At 61.8% G+C, this 15,994-nt stretch overlaps 12 protein-coding genes across 12 annotated transcripts; 4 read left to right on the top strand and 8 right to left on the bottom strand.

The window, feature by feature from the left end:
* Positions 1 to 1,198: 1,198 nt before the first annotated feature.
* Positions 1,199 to 1,600, bottom strand: Q8F55_003248 (uncharacterized protein; the record flags this gene model as incomplete). The annotated part of the gene is made up of 2 exons (XM_069351795.1): positions 1,199 to 1,489; positions 1,532 to 1,600. 2 exons carry the CDS (start codon positions 1,598 to 1,600, stop codon positions 1,199 to 1,201), a joined length of 360 nt encoding a protein of 119 aa, XP_069212181.1.
* Positions 1,601 to 2,032: 432 nt separating this feature from the next.
* On the bottom strand, positions 2,033 to 2,319 carry Q8F55_003247 (uncharacterized protein; the record flags this gene model as incomplete). Its single annotated transcript, XM_069351794.1, has 2 exons — positions 2,033 to 2,245; positions 2,281 to 2,319. 2 exons carry the CDS (start codon positions 2,317 to 2,319, stop codon positions 2,033 to 2,035), a joined length of 252 nt encoding a protein of 83 aa, XP_069212180.1.
* A 760-nt stretch (positions 2,320 to 3,079) lies between these two features.
* Q8F55_003246 (uncharacterized protein) lies at positions 3,080 to 3,256 on the top strand (the record flags this gene model as incomplete). Its single annotated transcript, XM_069351793.1, has 1 exon — positions 3,080 to 3,256. One exon carries the CDS (start codon positions 3,080 to 3,082, stop codon positions 3,254 to 3,256), a length of 177 nt encoding a protein of 58 aa, XP_069212179.1.
* A 167-nt stretch (positions 3,257 to 3,423) lies between these two features.
* On the bottom strand, positions 3,424 to 4,100 carry Q8F55_003245 (uncharacterized protein; the record flags this gene model as incomplete). Its single annotated transcript, XM_069351792.1, has 2 exons — positions 3,424 to 3,852; positions 3,888 to 4,100. 2 exons carry the CDS (start codon positions 4,098 to 4,100, stop codon positions 3,424 to 3,426), a joined length of 642 nt encoding a protein of 213 aa, XP_069212178.1.
* A 1,067-nt stretch (positions 4,101 to 5,167) lies between these two features.
* Positions 5,168 to 5,494, top strand: Q8F55_003244 (uncharacterized protein; the record flags this gene model as incomplete). Its single annotated transcript, XM_069351791.1, has 2 exons — positions 5,168 to 5,300; positions 5,334 to 5,494. 2 exons carry the CDS (start codon positions 5,168 to 5,170, stop codon positions 5,492 to 5,494), a joined length of 294 nt encoding a protein of 97 aa, XP_069212177.1.
* A 464-nt stretch (positions 5,495 to 5,958) lies between these two features.
* On the bottom strand, positions 5,959 to 6,279 carry Q8F55_003243 (uncharacterized protein; the record flags this gene model as incomplete). The annotated part of the gene is made up of 2 exons (XM_069351790.1): positions 5,959 to 6,101; positions 6,135 to 6,279. The coding sequence occupies 2 exons, from the start codon at positions 6,277 to 6,279 to the stop codon at positions 5,959 to 5,961; spliced, it is 288 nt and encodes a 95-aa protein (XP_069212176.1).
* Positions 6,280 to 6,870: 591 nt separating this feature from the next.
* On the top strand, positions 6,871 to 7,247 carry Q8F55_003242 (uncharacterized protein; the record flags this gene model as incomplete). Its single annotated transcript, XM_069351789.1, has 2 exons — positions 6,871 to 7,006; positions 7,042 to 7,247. The coding sequence occupies 2 exons, from the start codon at positions 6,871 to 6,873 to the stop codon at positions 7,245 to 7,247; spliced, it is 342 nt and encodes a 113-aa protein (XP_069212175.1).
* A 440-nt stretch (positions 7,248 to 7,687) lies between these two features.
* Q8F55_003241 (uncharacterized protein) lies at positions 7,688 to 8,021 on the bottom strand (the record flags this gene model as incomplete). The annotated part of the gene is made up of 2 exons (XM_069351788.1): positions 7,688 to 7,935; positions 7,976 to 8,021. The coding sequence occupies 2 exons, from the start codon at positions 8,019 to 8,021 to the stop codon at positions 7,688 to 7,690; spliced, it is 294 nt and encodes a 97-aa protein (XP_069212174.1).
* A 599-nt stretch (positions 8,022 to 8,620) lies between these two features.
* Q8F55_003240 (uncharacterized protein) lies at positions 8,621 to 9,560 on the bottom strand (the record flags this gene model as incomplete). The annotated part of the gene is made up of 2 exons (XM_069351787.1): positions 8,621 to 8,641; positions 8,679 to 9,560. 2 exons carry the CDS (start codon positions 9,558 to 9,560, stop codon positions 8,621 to 8,623), a joined length of 903 nt encoding a protein of 300 aa, XP_069212173.1.
* A 2,371-nt stretch (positions 9,561 to 11,931) lies between these two features.
* On the top strand, positions 11,932 to 12,603 carry Q8F55_003239 (uncharacterized protein; the record flags this gene model as incomplete). The annotated part of the gene is made up of 3 exons (XM_069351786.1): positions 11,932 to 12,180; positions 12,216 to 12,517; positions 12,555 to 12,603. 3 exons carry the CDS (start codon positions 11,932 to 11,934, stop codon positions 12,601 to 12,603), a joined length of 600 nt encoding a protein of 199 aa, XP_069212172.1.
* Positions 12,604 to 12,717: 114 nt separating this feature from the next.
* Positions 12,718 to 12,975, bottom strand: Q8F55_003238 (uncharacterized protein; the record flags this gene model as incomplete). Its single annotated transcript, XM_069351785.1, has 2 exons — positions 12,718 to 12,852; positions 12,934 to 12,975. 2 exons carry the CDS (start codon positions 12,973 to 12,975, stop codon positions 12,718 to 12,720), a joined length of 177 nt encoding a protein of 58 aa, XP_069212171.1.
* A 352-nt stretch (positions 12,976 to 13,327) lies between these two features.
* Q8F55_003237 (uncharacterized protein) lies at positions 13,328 to 15,817 on the bottom strand (the record flags this gene model as incomplete). The annotated part of the gene is made up of 13 exons (XM_069351784.1): positions 13,328 to 13,750; positions 13,791 to 13,955; positions 13,991 to 14,051; positions 14,090 to 14,319; positions 14,358 to 14,485; positions 14,521 to 14,523; positions 14,558 to 14,595; positions 14,631 to 14,652; positions 14,691 to 14,790; positions 14,827 to 14,992; positions 15,024 to 15,260; positions 15,293 to 15,535; positions 15,567 to 15,817. 13 exons carry the CDS (start codon positions 15,815 to 15,817, stop codon positions 13,328 to 13,330), a joined length of 2,067 nt encoding a protein of 688 aa, XP_069212170.1.
* Positions 15,818 to 15,994: the final 177 nt, after the last annotated feature.

The following is a 15,994-nucleotide window of genomic DNA, read 5'->3' as shown; positions in this document are numbered from 1 at the left end:
AATGCTGGGCGGGCGAGCAGGAAATGTCCCGCAGTAGTGCTTTGGGCCCATACTTTGCCTCGAGTTTGTAGACCCAACCCAGAGGGTCTGCAACGTGCGACATGAGCGATTACCGAGCGCCGAGCGACGGCCGACAAAGTGCTCACCGGCGAGGAAAGGGTGCAGAGTTGGTGGTGACTCCCAGCCGCCGGGCGGCGGCGAGTCTGGTTGTGAACATGGGGAGGAAGGCGAGGAGCGGCGGCGGCGCGGTGGGGGGCCTGGCTTCCTCGGCGGTGGGGAGGGCGCCGTTGGCAGCTTTGGTGCGCGCTGGCCTGTCGTCATGGCCAACGTCTTGCGACGGCGGGGCATGGTGATGATGTGAGTGAGTGGGAGGAAGAGGGGAAGAGAGATGTGACGAGTGGGAGGATTGGCAGTCAGTGGGTGGGGTGGATCGAGTGTGGAGGGTGGAGGGAAGATGGGCGCTGGATGGTGTCTGGAATTTCAACCACCGACGCGGGGCGCACGCGCCGCTCAGCCATGCAGCCACCAGCCACCACGCGTCCTCCTTTGGACACGAGGCAAAGTGGCACAGTGCATAAGCCGCGGGTCGCGAGGCAGCGAGTACGCAGTGACCTCGAGACGGGCCAAGCGTTGACGAGCTTGCAAGGTGCGCGACGAGGTGCGACCATGCCGACGCCTTGCCCATCCGGGCAACGGATCCCACACTCCTCGCCCTCGGCGCGGCTTCCCTGCACACTCTCCTCCCCACGCGAGAGGGCGACACTCAGGTACTCCGAGCTGTGTCGAGAAGAGGCAAGGGATGAGCCCATCCACGCGAATCACTCGCCGCGCCGTGATCACGTGCAGGAGGCTCGGAGCGTGGCCGGTGGCGAGGGGGCGCGGGGCGAGGCGACAATCCACGCCCCCGTGTGATCAGCCGCAGGAGTCGCTGAGAGCAGACATAAAACGGTGGAAGCACTACCTAAGCGTAAGCGAGGACAGTGGTAGCATGGATTGAAGAAGGAGGGCGCAGCAACAGACCACCGTGGGAGTTTGTGGCGGTTTATGCCGGCGCGCCGAGTGCACTCCCACAGTCGCGTACATCTACCTACATACATGCATTGTTCAAACGAGCTCCCAAGAAGAGATAATGGGTGGCGACCTGTCTACACTGCTGCCTACACCTTCTCGCCCGGCGTCACTCCCACGTGGCTCCCCCTCAGTCCCAGCTGCTCCTCGACGACGAGAGCGACGCATAACCGGGAAACTTGGTCACCCAAGTCTGCTGCGCCGTGTACTCGGCAATGATGCGTGCGAGTACCTGGTACTCTCCCTCTGATCCGGTGGCGACAATGTGCGCCATGTCAGGGGAGAGGCAAAAGTCCTTGACGCGGTAGACGAGGGCCGCGCGGTATTCGGGGGCGAGGGGCTTGAGGACGTCCCGAATGGTGTGGAGGTGGTGGAACATCCGCTGGTACTGGACCTTGCGAATGGATCGGGGGATCTTGTACTGGGGGGTTGAGCTGGGTCATGAGATCAGCGAGCAGCTCACCTCGTTGGCGTCCGTGAGCAGGCTCGCCTGCGCCTTGAGCTTGCACCAGGTGCTGGGGTTCTTGGGCATTGTGGGGACAGATGGATAGAGAAGAGAGAGTGAGTTGTTGTGACCGCAAGCTGGTCGCACGCCCGCTCCATCAATGAGGAGGAGAGCAGCCTCGTGTTGATGTCAACAGCGGGGGCAGAATGAGGTCCCCACGAGGCGTGGGGTTGCACACCGCCACACACACACCACACACGCCCCCGAGTCGAGAAGAATCGTTCAGGGGTTGCATGGAGGGGTTGGGAAGCACCAGCGCGAGCGTGGATCGGTGCACGGGGTTGAAGCTGTCGGACCTGTCACGCCACCGAACTCCTCGGGCCTCGTGTTGAGTGAATGATCGCGGTTCCATGTCATGACCTTTCCCACCCGGGCTCCTCAGTCATTCCTGCGACTTTGCTGCCGTCCGAGAGGAAATGCCAAAGACTCTCACGAGCTACATTGGCCCGAGGACGCAAACTAGAGATGCGAGGACGCCAGTATGTCCTCCTCGACCTCCGACTGGGGCTCGGGCTTGATAACCTCCCACTCGGCGTCCTCCTCCTCCCAATCCGACTCCATGTCCTCTCCCCCAGGCGCGACCGTCACATATCCCGGCCCCGGGCCCGGATTAGCTTGAGCTTTTGAATTTGGGGTAAGAGTGGCGTTGACAGCGGGGTAGACGCCGGGCGCCTGTTCGTCAGCTCCGTCCCCAGGAAACCACCTACCTCGTAATCGCCCGCAAAGAGGTCGGTGATCTCGAACATGACGGTCGAGTGGTATGGCGGGCGGAACGGCCTTTGGTTGAGGGGAAAGTTTGTCCTCCCTGGCCCCAACAACGAATCTACTCCCGGGACGCGGCCCTCCTGGACGACCGCTGGGTCGGTCCTCGTGTCCTGGTCCGAGGGTACGATCTCGTTGTCTCGAGACGTGGGAGTGCCTCTACATATCTGCTCAGCGGGTGGGTTTTGGTTGTTCGGGGTTGAGTTTGAACTGTTGGGGGAGGCTGGGTGCTGAGCTTGAGCTGGAGGGGTAGGCGGCAACATGTCGAAAGGGGAGTGTTGAGTGAGGAAGTGTTGGCAAGCGGCTTAAGTACGCGGCGGTCGTCGGTGCGAGCGTGCGAGCGAGCTACGCAAGTCCACAATGGTGGCTCGGCCGCCATCTCAACACGCGATCATGCCGACAATGTGTCGGCGTGCCATCTTGATGGGGAGAGCGACAATGGTAAGGGGTAGGTAATGGTGGCACACACTCGATCCCTTCACTGGGATTGATGCGAGTGGACAACACACTCGCCGTCCTCTACACTCCCGAGCCTGTGTCTGGCACAGACTGGGAGTCTTCATCATGTCGCCCCTGGGGTGCCGATGTGTGGGATAAATAGCGCCCCATCTGTCCTCCCCGCTCTCAACTGCAACTCTCCACCTCAAGGCAACTACTCAAATCTTCACCCACCACCACAACACCGCACATACAGTTCACGTTCAACATCCGCACACCCCCCAAAGCACCAACTACCTATACGCCATGCACCCCCCTCACGCCAACCGCATGTCCCGTGCCGAGCGCTTCCACAAGGCCCTTATCAAGGTCGAGGATGTTCGCCGGTCCTGGGTCCACTCTGAGGAAGAGCTCCCGGACGAGCGCATTCTCAAGTGGCTCAGCGCCGTCGAGACCGAACCCGAGACGAGGAGAGCGGCATGAGAGATGACGATTGAGTCGTACCACGGTTCCTCCACGTACTCAACTTCGAGTACCACCGCAGATAGATTTTACATGCATGTGTATACTCCAAGTGTCCACACTGACTTCCAGTGTCCATCCTCACCACACCCATCATTCTCTACCGTCCTTCCGTTCCACTCCCATGCCTACCAGAAGCGAGCGTTGTGCGGAGGAAGGACTCCTCCAGGAGGAGTTCGTACGAGGGCGACTCGACGGCGGAGGCCGCCAGCACTGACGAAGTACGTGTCCCAGTACTCCGGCTCGTGCTCTCGGGCCCCCGGCTCAACTTCCACATCCTCGTTCCACTGGTCCTCGCTCACGCGGTGCGCAGAGCAGTGCCGTCGGTGCTCGAGGAGGTGGCCGTACAGTGCCGAGCGATGGTCGTCAAAGAGGTCGCGGTAGTGCTCCTCCGCCTCGGCCACGTCGTCGTCCTTCTCCTCGCTCGGGTCGTAGCGCGATGCCCGGTACTCGAACATACCGCGGCCGAGGAAGCTCGAGGAGCGGCGGAGGACAAACTCCCAGACGACCCCAGCGCCGGCGGGCGGCTCCTCAAAGTCGAGGGACGCTGGCAGGTCCTGCAGAGTCAGCAACGCCCAGCAAGACACCATACCTGACAGCAGCACTTGAGGCTGCTGAGCGAGTAGTCGTCCCCGGCGTGGATGTGCGCGTGGTTGATCGCGTGCACGCCGGGGCAGGTCTCGGGGCTGGCCACGAGCTCGCGGAAGGACGGTTTGGGGATAGGGGTGAAGGTCTGCACTGGTAAGTCCTGCAGCTGCGGCGCGGTTCTGTAGCTCACGGGAAAACACGAGAGGATGTTGCCCATTGTAGAGGTCAGACAGAGTGAATGAAGGTGTGAGGTGATGGGTTGGTACGTTGAACAGGAGCTGAGAGCAGTGGGGGCTGTCAGTGGACGCCGTGCGCGACCTTATGAGCGCCGTGCCAGTGCACTTGCCCGCCGCCGTTCCCACGAGCTCGTCGGCGCCGAGGAACGGATGGCACACATGTCGTCGGCTGTGAGTGAGAGCATACCAAGGGCGTATATCAGATGGACGTGTAGGAGGAAGATGGTGTGTCTGGAGTTGTGTGGAGGCACAATCTGCGGATGAGTGAGATGGAGGATTGGCTTGGCACAACGGGTGCCACACACGATCGGGCCGACTGGCCGTGTACATCGGCCAAAGGGCCTCAGTACCTTCGGGACTAGCAATCTCGAGAATCGCCGGAGAGCGCATCGGTGCAGGGCGTTTAAGCTCCAGCCTGTCGCCGATGGATCGCACACACAACCCTGGCACTGCGACGCACCCATTTTTCACCGTACCGATGCTACCTGGCATGCTCCCGAGCAATTTTAACGAGTAGAGAGAGTCTATTCATTCACCCAGCCGAGTCTACAAAGCCCACAGATTCTGTGACTGTGCAAGGAAAATCAGCTCGTCACTCGCACTCGGCGGCTTTTGCTGCCACCCGGGCGCCTGCTTCCGCCGACGGCAGTGACCCCGGTGCCCAGCCAGCTGTATATCTGCAAAGAGATGCACTCGTGCAGCATCAAAGCCGTCACCAGCAGCTATGCCGAACTCGAGTAAGTGGCAAACTCACCCCACGGGGGGGGGGGGGCGAGCGCCGCCGGCCACTGCGACGCCGTGGCGCCTGCCCGAGTCGCACTCCACTCGTTGTGCCAAAGGCTGCCTTCGCGACCTCGTCAAACACAACTTGCGGTCCCTCCATCACTCCAATGCTGGTGGGGAGTGGTCTCAGAGGTGAATAAAATCCATGCCCCGATGGCGACTTTCCCTCCATCCCAACTGGAACCATAACAACCACACCACCTTCCCTCAACCACTCCTACCAACACCTGACCACTCCATCCATCAACTTCTCAGAAACCGCAAGATGCCCTTCCGTGTTGACACGCACCTCATCCAGATCACTCTCTGGATCGAGAACCTCCGCAACCAGACGATCGACAACACCCAGATCTGTAACGACTGCATCCTCTACGCCGACGGCGACTGCTGCTACCACCGTGAGTCTCCCGCCCAGCTGCGCTGACACCCAGTCTTTGACCTTACCGAGATCACGGACGCGCAGTACTATTCCCACCTGCTCACCATTGTCACGCCGTACCCGCAGGCCGACCACCACGAGCACGTCTGGTTCTTCAACCACATCCGCGAGTGGCAGATGCTCTACCTCGACGTGCCGTTCGAGGGGTACTAAGATGTTACTGGGCCGCCTTGTGCTCGATGGGGCGTTGAAAGTGATCAAGAACTCGAAGTTTCAAGTGTTCCAAGTAGTTTTGGGGTGGGAGAGTTAGATGCAGAAAATGTAGACGACTGGTGCAGGCTCCGGTTGAACCACGAGACCACCCCGTTGGTCGCTTTTCTCTGGGGCAGGAGGAAACCCTTTGGAGCGAGGCCATCAGACCAGAAAACCAACGAAGCTGTCTGGGTCCGCGAAATCGAGAGAGCTGGAGAACTGGTCGACGAAGTGCTGAGGCGCCCGGGAGACGGGGATGGTTACAGACATGCCCAGGTCGAAGAGCACCCTCCTCTGTGTGTGCATACGTGAGGAAGTCATCGCCACCTCAGTCCCACAATCACCTATACACTCTGCATCACTCAAAGCTACTGAATCGCCGGGGGACTCGAGCTTCCCCTAGCGTTCCCCGGACTCGCCCAGTCCTAGGCCGGGGCCATGTGGACCACCTGCCAGCTACGGACGGTACGAAAGGTCTCACAGTCGGCCTCGGCGGCCGCACGGGTGCGGCCAATGTAGACGAGGTGGGCGAAATACTGCGCCTCGGTGTAGCCGATGATGTTCATCCCTGGGGTCAGGCGCGTCTCCAGGAGGTGCTCACAGTGCGGGCAGGCGGTCATGGTGCCGTTGACGCAGTTCGCACACATGTACTCGGGCTGGAACATGCGGCCCGAGTAAGCGGTGAGCCAGTGGAAGACTTGAGTGAGCTCCGGGAACGGGCTAACGTAGGTGCGGGGGATGTTCATTGTTCTGTCGGTTGGTTGTGGGGTGTTGGTTGTGGGTTGTTGGCGGTGTCGTTGAGAGTTGTGAGGGAAGTTTGTTTGAGAAAGTGGGAGGCCAAGGGCACTGGTTTATACTCATCTCCAGCTGTCAGTTGATGGGGAGGGGGGGGACGAGTGTTTGCGGAGCGGCGGGAGAGTTTGACGAGGTGGCGAAGGCAAAGGACCTGTTGACGAGGTCGCGAAGGCAAGGTGACGCACACCGAGACGCCACATCCCGTCATGGCGCGCACTTGCGACGCGCTACACGTTTTCAGAGAGCGTGGCTCCCTACACGCGTCTTACATCCATCAGGGGAGCCGACTGGAATGTGAAAAACGACCTGGCGCGCGGGCCACCACCGCCTCGTCAGCTCTTGTTGTGGCACAACGCGTCGTCGCGCTGCCTTCGCTCCCTCGTCAACAGTGTTTCCATCATTGCACTCGGTCGCAAACGTCGCTCAACCATCACTGCCCATTCTGAACATGGCGGTAACGCATAGTACAGATAAATTTGGGTCGATGCGACACCAATCACTGCACAATCCAACACTCGACAACCCAACAACCACACCTCACAATGCCCCCCTACGCCCACAACTACGGCTACCTTCCCAGCATCGCCGACTGGATTCAGAGCATCTGGGCGGATACCCCGCAAGTGCAGTACATGTGCATCAAGTGCTGGTGCGACAGGAAGATCTTCTGCTGGGAGTGTGAGTCGCTTTGGCTGCCACAGAGCTGACCGCAGGGATGAAGGTTACCGACTTCACCGACGACGAGTTTGCCAGGCATCTTCTGCGCGCCGGCGAGCCACAGGAGTCCACCAACGACCTGGTAGCCATCTTCAAGAGGATTCGCGAGTGGCAGGAGGCTGAGAATGCCTTCATCCGCTTCCAGGAGCTGGGCAACTACGAGTCCTACATTCAGCAGATCATGCGCCGCAATGAGATGTGATTACGGCAAGAGGGTTCGGACACCTAACCCAGTCCTTTTACCCTTTCCATAGTCCGCCCAGCGCTTCCTAATTCTCGTATCGTAACGAATCATAAGAACTTCGTACTGTTTGTCACCGTGCGGGTGAGCGACGCCTGAATGACCCAGTTCCTCAACCAGAGAGCGCGTGACGGGTGACAATCAGCTTGTGCGAATTTGTACCACACTCGAGTGCCACACCTCGTTGTACCGGTATGTAGCCATCAACAATGCATGTTTTTGCCACGATCTCGCTCACTGGTTGCTACCTGCGGACGAACGAGACAACCAATGCTACGTTGACAAACACTGGTATACCTGGACCCCAGAAGCATGTAGGATCGTGGTACTTCATGGGTGGTGGCCTTTCTATCTTCTCTGCGGGCTTTGAACATTTCGGACGCGCCGTGTTTGTGCCGTCTTCAAGGATTCCAGGTGTCCCAGGTCTCCCTGGGGTCACCCATCGAGATCGAGCCCCAGTTGCAGTTGTTGTTGTTGTCACGGTACACCCAAGCGTCAGTGTCATCACTCGCCTGGCGGTTGGGCGCCAACTGACGGGCGCGAATCCAGGCCATGTAGGTGACGTAGTCGAGAGTCTTCAGACCGTCGAAGCCAGAGGAGCGGAGGAACTGGTGGTACTCCAAGTCGGTGATGTCTGTGAGATCGTAGGCTGCGACGGTCAGCTCGAGTGTGAAGGTGGTACAACGTACCATCGAAGCACGCCGCCTTGTCGGCGTCAATGCAGTCTTGGCACATTTCCTCCCTGTCACGAATTCGGTTACTGACAAGCCAGTTATGGATATCCTCGATGTAAGAAGACATGATTGCGGAGGCTTGAGGGCGGGTTCGGAGGGTTAGGGGTTGGGGTTTGTAGTTGGAAGTGAAGATGAAAGTGAAGATGAAAGTGAAGATGAAAGTGTGCCGAGACGCCTCATGTGAACTCTCTGAGAGATCGGGAGCAAGGAGAGACGGTGATGGAGCTGGGCGGAAGGGGGATGGCGTTTGGTTGGTGATGGCGGCGTGTTTAGATCGTATCACACGTCGTCGGTGCCACTTCCTGTCACAAGGCTGTAAGCGCTGTTGGCGGCGGTCTGCAAGTTTCCCGTCATTTGGTCATCCAGTCTGTAAACAGATGGGTACGGTCGGTAAAGACGTAGTGATGCAAATAGACGGCATTAAGAGAGATTTAACGATACATTGAATGAGATACAGCGGAAAGTCTACTTCTTCTGACGGCCGCTGCAGTCTCGAGGCCTTTTGCAACAGACGGCACCGGGCCACTCGAGTCTATGCAGCCCCGTGCTTCCCTTCTTGATAAATACTGCTCCTCCTGCAGTCCAGTATCGTCACCCTGTCTAGTTCCTCATGAATGAGGCCTGCAAAGTCAGCGCACGGCTCTACCCCTAACCCCACCTTGTACAACTCGTCGTCCTCCCACTCCGTACCGATCACATTTCCCAATTCCGCGGCCCATCGTTCGTGGGTTACCAACCGCGTCCTCTGAATCAGGCCGGCAACAACCACTTCGTTCCAGACGTGGGCGCGGTAGATTGCCTTGATTGTCGCTGCGAAAAAGCTGAAGATAGCCTCCGGAGTGGTGGAGGTTGGCCGAATCGGTCCCAGATTAAACGGATGGACCTTCTCGAGGCCGACAATGGTTATCCGGTGCAGTGGGTTCAAATGCTGTTGGGCAATGGCGGCAAAGAGGTGAAGCAACAGCTTGGTGTGGAGTGTTGACACCCTCGGGTGCGGGGGAGGCCCACAAGGCCACAACACGATAACACTGTCTCCCTGCGCCAGCCGACCCCCAATTTGAATGCATGGCTGGGGGCTCGCGTGTGGATACTTGACGTGGGTGATACTGAGGCGGGTTCCGGTTGGAATGTAAGTGGCGTGCATCGGCTTCTCGTTCAGAGTCAGGTCGACATAGTCGACCAGCATGGGGATGGTCGCGGGGAACTGGATGACGAAGTTCTGGGTTCCTCCCCAGCGTCGGATTGTGTGAACCGAGGTGAACATTTGCACAGTGGAGAGAGCAAACGTTCCGGGAAGGTCGAGAACGAAGACGGAGCTCGGAGCCCGGGGGAGAGACCCTGCCCACGGAGGGGAAGACTGGCGGGAAGCTGGAGGAACCAAGTGCCAGTGGCCCCATGCACTCCCTGGCGACGGGAGGAATGCTGCGTGGCGGAGTAGCTGGTCGTCGACCTTCTTACGGGCAGCCTTGGACACCTGGCCAAAGGTGACGAGGGTGTCGTAGTCGCAGTGAACGAGTACTCGGTCGAGGATCTGCTCCATGATCTGTGTGTGGTAGTTGCGCGGTGGGGGCGTGGATGGCTGGAGTGTGCCGCGGCTGGGCAGGGAGTGCTTGCTGGGTGAGTTGGGGGATGTGAGGAAAAGCGGGACGATGAAGTCTTAAGTATCACAAGAGGGCGGCCTGATTCTCTCCGAAGGAGCTGGAAAGACGGGCTGGACAAAGGCGGTCAGTAGGAGTGATGGTGGGATGAGCGCAGATGATGCCCCCACGAGAGATGGCGAAGAGTGGCCGGTGCTCAATCCAGCGTCAGGATGAGGGGCTGGAGGCGTGGCCATCAACCCGTCGCATTGTCGTCAACAATACGTCTGGGTGCGAGTGCCCGAGGGCGCTGATCCGTGTGGGTGGCGTGGAGTCCATCCAGCATCCAAGAGCCCACCGCTCTGTCCCCCATCAGCCGCACGTCTCTCAGTGACAGAGGTGCAGAGCGGTGCAACAACAAGAACAGAGCGACAGGCAACCGGCAAGTGTGGGGATCCTCCGCTTGACAAAACACCAGATTGCGTTGACGTCGATCGTGGCCGGGACGCGCGCGACCATCCTCGTGTCGCAGAAGACGGCGCCAGCGAGGGCGTAGCTCATGTGGTTGGTGAGACTGACTGCCCACGAGACGGGGCCGGCCACAGCGCCGTTCGTAGCCTCGGGGATGCCCTTGCCGGTGTCCAGCGGCTCGAGCCCCGCGATGGTGGCGGCACTGCGCTCGCTCGTCGAGGTCGGCGAGTTTGGTGAGCACTGGGCGTCAGCTGCGTCCCCCAGGGTTACTCACACCGCCCACACTGGGCGCCAAGTACACGCGGGTCTGGAACGCCGCGCATGCAGCTTTGAAAGTGCGCGTCCTCGGCGGGCGGGTGCGCGGTTGGCCACGGGCGGCTCGCCGCTCGCCAAGTCGACAGCACCGATCTTCTCGCCCTGGGCAGGGAGTGTCGACGCGAGTCTTCAGCAGGCCCGTGCCCCGACGGCATCCTTTGGCTGTCCTAGTTGGGTCCTGCTGGAGACGACGCGTCAGACAGGTGGAGCGGCGCGGGGCCGAGACCCGAGGCCCGAGCTCACCTTCACACAAAGGCCCACCAGTGCTGGAAGGAGACTCCTGCTCACCCCCGGAAGCGTGTGAGTTGTGCTCCGAGTCTCCTCTGTCTGTGCGTGGTGGTTGTCTTCATGACACAGGGGAGGTCATGAGTAACGCGCTCCACTATCTGATGCACCCCACTTACGGCATCCTCCCACCCGGCCCATCTTGATCCCCAGCACGGCGACCAACCCTCGCGCATCCACCTCGACCGTGTGTTGTGGCCGACTGCATCAGACTGATGCTCGCTTCCTGGGTGCGAGATCGACTCCGATGACGCCCGCGCCTGGAGCCTCGACGCGTCGCCATGCGCATAGGCCGCCCGCGGCCGTGTTCATAACATCACCCAGCACTCTCAACTCTTCGTCCTTCTCGTCCTTCTCATCCCTCACCCCACCATGCCCCGCCGCATCGACATCACCCCGGCCCTCCGAAAGGCCCGGCGCCGCACATGTTTGACTCCGAGTACACGTGTCGTGGATGATGTGGGCACACTGGGCGTGCACCACACGCCCGTGGGCCAGTTTCAGAACGTCTTTGAGTGGGTCGGTCGTGCCGGGGCTAGTGCTGACCCTGGCAGGAGCAAGCCTGGATGCGGCTCTTGCCGCAAGCGCAGGAGCAAGTGCAACCTCTCGGTGGACATGACGCACGACGGCAGGAACCTGGCCAGGAGAAAAGGCAGATGGGGGGTATGTTACCAATGTCGGGAGCAGGGGCTCGAGAACACCTGCGACCTCAAAGACTGGGAGTACTCGATCTCTGGCCCTGAGGAAGATCCGGAAAGCAGCAGCAAGGTGAGTCGCGCGCACCCAATTATGTGCTCCGAGCTAAGGAATGACCGCGAGCAGGGCAGCGAGGCCGAAGCAAGCGCCGCGCCCGAGGGCATTGAAACAATGGGAACAGGGAACCGAGAACGCCTCGAGACGCCACCAGGAATCGGCTCTCCCGCTGGTCCCACCAAAGTCCAGCGTGCTTCGACCCCTCCTCCCGCAGAGATCGAACATGCTGCTTCTCCTTCACAACAAGTCGCCGCCGTTCTATCCCCCCGTGATAGCCATGGGGCTGGTTCTTTGCGCAGGCGCAGACGTTCATCCTCCCCCCTTCGACGTCGCTCCACCTCGCCCGCTCGCCGGTCCTCACCAGTACCTGCCCAGTCGCCAGCGGTAGCGTCAACGTCTTCACGGGACTCTGGAGTCTCTTGTACCACCTCGTCGCCTCAAGTCGAGCTCCCCGACAAGCCCACAGCAACTACACGAGAGGGGGATGCCCTTGCACTTGACTTCGGCGACATGACGACCACGCGGAGCAAGAAGAACGCGGCCGCGAGCAAAGCTGTCGCGAACAGTCTCGACAGCGCCGAGCAAGATGACACCCCAGAGCTCGTGCACCTCAACTCGCCAGCCCCAGTCGACGACGAGGACCTGGGAACACCGTCTGAAGCCGTCTCTGGACCCGGTACCGTCAGGCTCGACACCCCGCCCATGCCTCCCGCCCCGCTGCCGGCTCCCAAGCCGCCGATAGGCTACCCCTGCGTACAGGTAGGCCGCCCCGGTCGGAGGCCGCTGACAGCCAGTACACTATCACGCCCATGCGCGACGACGAGCAGTGGGACCTGACAGAGGAGGAAACGCAGACGCTGTCGCGGCGCCTCGAGGCCATCCTCGAGCCCGCGAGCCGGCTGCCTGGGTGGGCGTGCTCGCCGGCCGAGTACGAGATCAAGAGCGTCCGCCGAGGCCGAGCCCAGATCGTGGTGCGCTACCCCGCCTACCGTGCGCAGGCGGCGGGCAGCTCCAGCACCATGTCGGCGGTAAACGCCATGTACCTGGGGCTGCAGATGCAGATCCTGAGCATGGTCGGCGACGTCCTGGGCTGCAAGTGAGTCTCCGAGTGCTTAGCAGCAGCTAACACCAAGGAGCATCAAGGAGGACCTCACGTTCCCAAAGGCTCCCCCCACCACCTAACTTGCATCGCGAGCGCAGCAGCGCCCGCCTCATTGTGTAGTATCCACATCGTGTAAACAACAACTGTAGGCATAGTAGACAGGCTCTGCATCCCACCGAGCCGGTGGTAAGACATCACGTAGCCTCTGCGGGCTTGCCACCGTCAGCCTCGGCCTTGGTCTTGGTCTTGACGCGCTTCATGAAGGGCAGGTAGGGGATCGGCTCGTGCTCGCACTTGCAGCGATCTTGCTCGGGCACGTCCTTGAGCGCCTGGGGTCAGCTCACCGGCCGACAGCCGCCGCACCGATTCAATGTGATGTCCTGGGGTCAGCTTACGGCGACAGGCAGCACCCACCGCACCCCCACCACGTCGGCTTGCCGTCGTTGGGGCATCTTGTTCGATGGCACATTGTGAGAGTGAGTGGGTAAGTGAGCAGGTGAAGCGACGGCGGCGGTCACTGTAACTGGCGCGGCTCCCATGACGTCTTGCTGTTGTTTTACGAACATTTCCGTTCCGAATGCTCAGGTGCCTGCCGGCATTCATTATCGAGGCACGCTTCTAAACCAGGATGAGAGTAAACAAGGTTGGGACCAGCCTCCCGATCCCCGAGGTCCCAAACCACGTTGTTGATCTATATATCTCTTGCTCACGCCCACCCCTACGAGGTTCAGATCACGCCGCGCCATGGAATGGAGGCGACACCCTCGCCAGAGAGGCCGAGTCGCCGCGTGACATCGGCATGGTTTACGAACCGCTACTGAACAGGCCGCCGGCCAGCACCCCCTCGATGACAGAGACCAGGCCGTTGGGGTTACACCCGATGATATTGTGGAACGCGTCGCCGCCGCCGCTGCCCGTGTCGCCGAACGCCGCGCTCATGTCCAGTCCGCCAATGGTGGTGAGGTCAAAGTCGAGGAACGCGAGCGGGTCGAGCGGGGGCGGTGCGTCGTCGTCCTGTGCGGCGGCGCCCTCGTCCCGGTCGGTGGGCCGCGTCTGCGCCAGCAGCCGGGAGAGGAGAGACGCGAGCTGCGCGACGAGGTGGTCGTCGTCGACGGCGGCCGAGCGGAACGCGGCGATCAGCGACCACTGCAGCTCGACGACGTCGACGACCTCCTGCAGCATGGCGCCGAACGACATGGCCTTCATGAGGAAGACGGACGCGAACATCTGGCCGGTGTTAGACACCCCACGCTCAGCTGCCACCCACCATGCGGAGGAAGGTGCGTCCGGGGCAGTACCGCAGCACGTGGCGCCTGTGGAGGGCGACGCCGCAGCGGAGGAGCGAGATGGCGGCCGTCACGGCCTCGAGGATGAACGGGCCCTCGGCCCAGCGGAGGATGCTGGTCGCGAAGAGGGGGTTGCGCTCGGGGTGCTGGTGTGAGCGGCGTGATACCAGGCGATACCCACATTGAACCGGTGCGACAGGCGGGCGTGTGCCGCGCGCATGCCAATGGCGTTGGCGTACAGCCTGGCCAGGTCAGTTCGTGCTCCACCCTCGCCACCCACCGCACGTAGTCCACCTCGATGCGCATGCGGATCTCGCGGAGCTCCTCGGCCTCCATCCCCGGCTGTGACTCGTCGAGCACGTCGTAGTCGGCCATGCCGGTCAGCAGCTGGGATAGGCTGTCGAGCTCGGGCTTGAGTCGGTGGAGGATGGGCTCGAAGCGGCGCGTGCGGATCAGGTCGGTCGTCAGGTTGGGCGAGTAGTAGAGCAGCTCTTGGAGGAAGCCGATAAGCTGGGGGTATGAGTGGGCGCGCCGAGGTGAGAACCTACATGAGTGATCTCGGAGATGCCCTGTGTCTCCTTCCACGACGTGTCGGTCATGAAGACGTTGTCGGTGGACTGCGGCGCGGCGGGGTACATCAGGCCGTTGACGCCCTCCCACCAGGCCGTCGACATTTCTGGCGTCAGTTGGGGCTTGAGGTCGTGGACTCACTCGCTAGACGTCAGCCCTGGCACCGGCTGGAACACACCTTGGATCAGAGACACTCTGCCCAGGCGGACCGACACGCTGGGGCGTCAGTACACGTCACGGCGCACACGCACTGTCGATCAGCAGAGAGGCAGTCTGGCGGCGATCAGCACGGCCCCGCGGGTGCCACTCACACAACCACGCATCCAGCCGCCGCCGCCCAGCCCACGGCGGCACCGAGTCCTTGTACGTCGTCTCGTCGTGAAGGCTGAGCTCTTGGGCGATACGCACCGCCTGGTGTAAGCGAGCCCAGCGCCGCGCCGCACCCACCAAGCCGGTCAGCTTCCAGGACAGGTCGTCAAACTGCTTGGTCGCGCTGGGTGGGGAGCGCGTCGACGAGCTCGTGCTGGCCGGGTCGCGGAGCACGGGCGCGCGCGGCGGCCACTCGGAGAGCACGAGCAGGCCCTCGACCGTGCCGATGGTCGTAAACGTCGGGCTGCGTCAGCTCCGCCGATACCCGCACTCACTCCCCCATGGTGAGGTATCCCAGCCGAGTGATGACCCACGCCACGAGCTTGCCGTGCACCACGCGGGCGCGGCTCGGCTCGCTCACGTCAAAGCTTGGCCCGAGGTCATGGAACCGGCTCGCGACGAGGCATATCGCCGCGAGCAGGATCGGCTCCTGCAGCAGCAGCGGGAAGTGCTCGGGCTCGAAGAGACGCAGCGGGACGACGGGGTATACGGGCGCAAGGTGGTCGTTGTAGCTGGCGTCAGCGGGGCCCAGCTCCGAACCCACAAAGCAAGCAGCACATTCGCCTCGTCGGTCGTCAGCAGCCCGTCCCGCACTGGGCCCCAGCGGCTCCACACGCGCGTCGGGCTGTCGCGCCGCGGCGGGGTCGACGGCGACGGCGAGGACGCGCGTTGGTCCTGCTCCTCGACAGCGGCGACGAGGATGCGCAGCGCGTCGGCGGGCGTCTCGAGGAACTCTTGCGGCGCGGCGAACGGCACGCGGAGGGGCACGGGGGCCGTCGGTGACGTCCTGGGGTCAGCAGGGCCGAGGCGCGACTCACTGGGCCGAGGCGACGTCCTGGAGTGCCGCGACGCCGATACTAGGCCCGGCCGCCGACCCCCGCCGCGTCATCTTGCGCGGCTTGCACCGCAGGTGGCTCCCGACAAAGTCGCACGTCCGCCCGGTCCGCAGGCAGCGCTCGCACGGCGGGTCCTTGGGCGCGGCCGAGTCGCCGAGGTCGCACCGCAGCTTGGAGTCGCGGCACGCCTTGCAGGCTTGTGTGACGCGCCGGCGCTTCGGCTCTGGCGGCATGATGGGGTGTAGGTGGTGCCGAGGACGTTGGCGGCGTGCTCAAGAGGCATGGGCGTCGGAATTGTGGGGAGGGCACAATCCCGAGTCGGGCGGCTAGGAACCGCCGTTATCAGCTGACATGGCTGGCAAATGCCGGCAACGCGATAGCCAGGGGGAGCTGCAAGGTATGACGGCGGC

Source organism: Vanrija albida, assembly GCF_041260175.1.
Source record: "Vanrija albida strain AlHP1 chromosome Unknown contig_2, whole genome shotgun sequence".
Lineage (NCBI taxonomy): Eukaryota > Fungi > Basidiomycota > Tremellomycetes > Trichosporonales > Trichosporonaceae > Vanrija > Vanrija albida.
The sequence above is the reverse complement of the archived record's forward strand: the minus strand, read 5'-3'. Positions and strand labels throughout refer to the sequence as shown.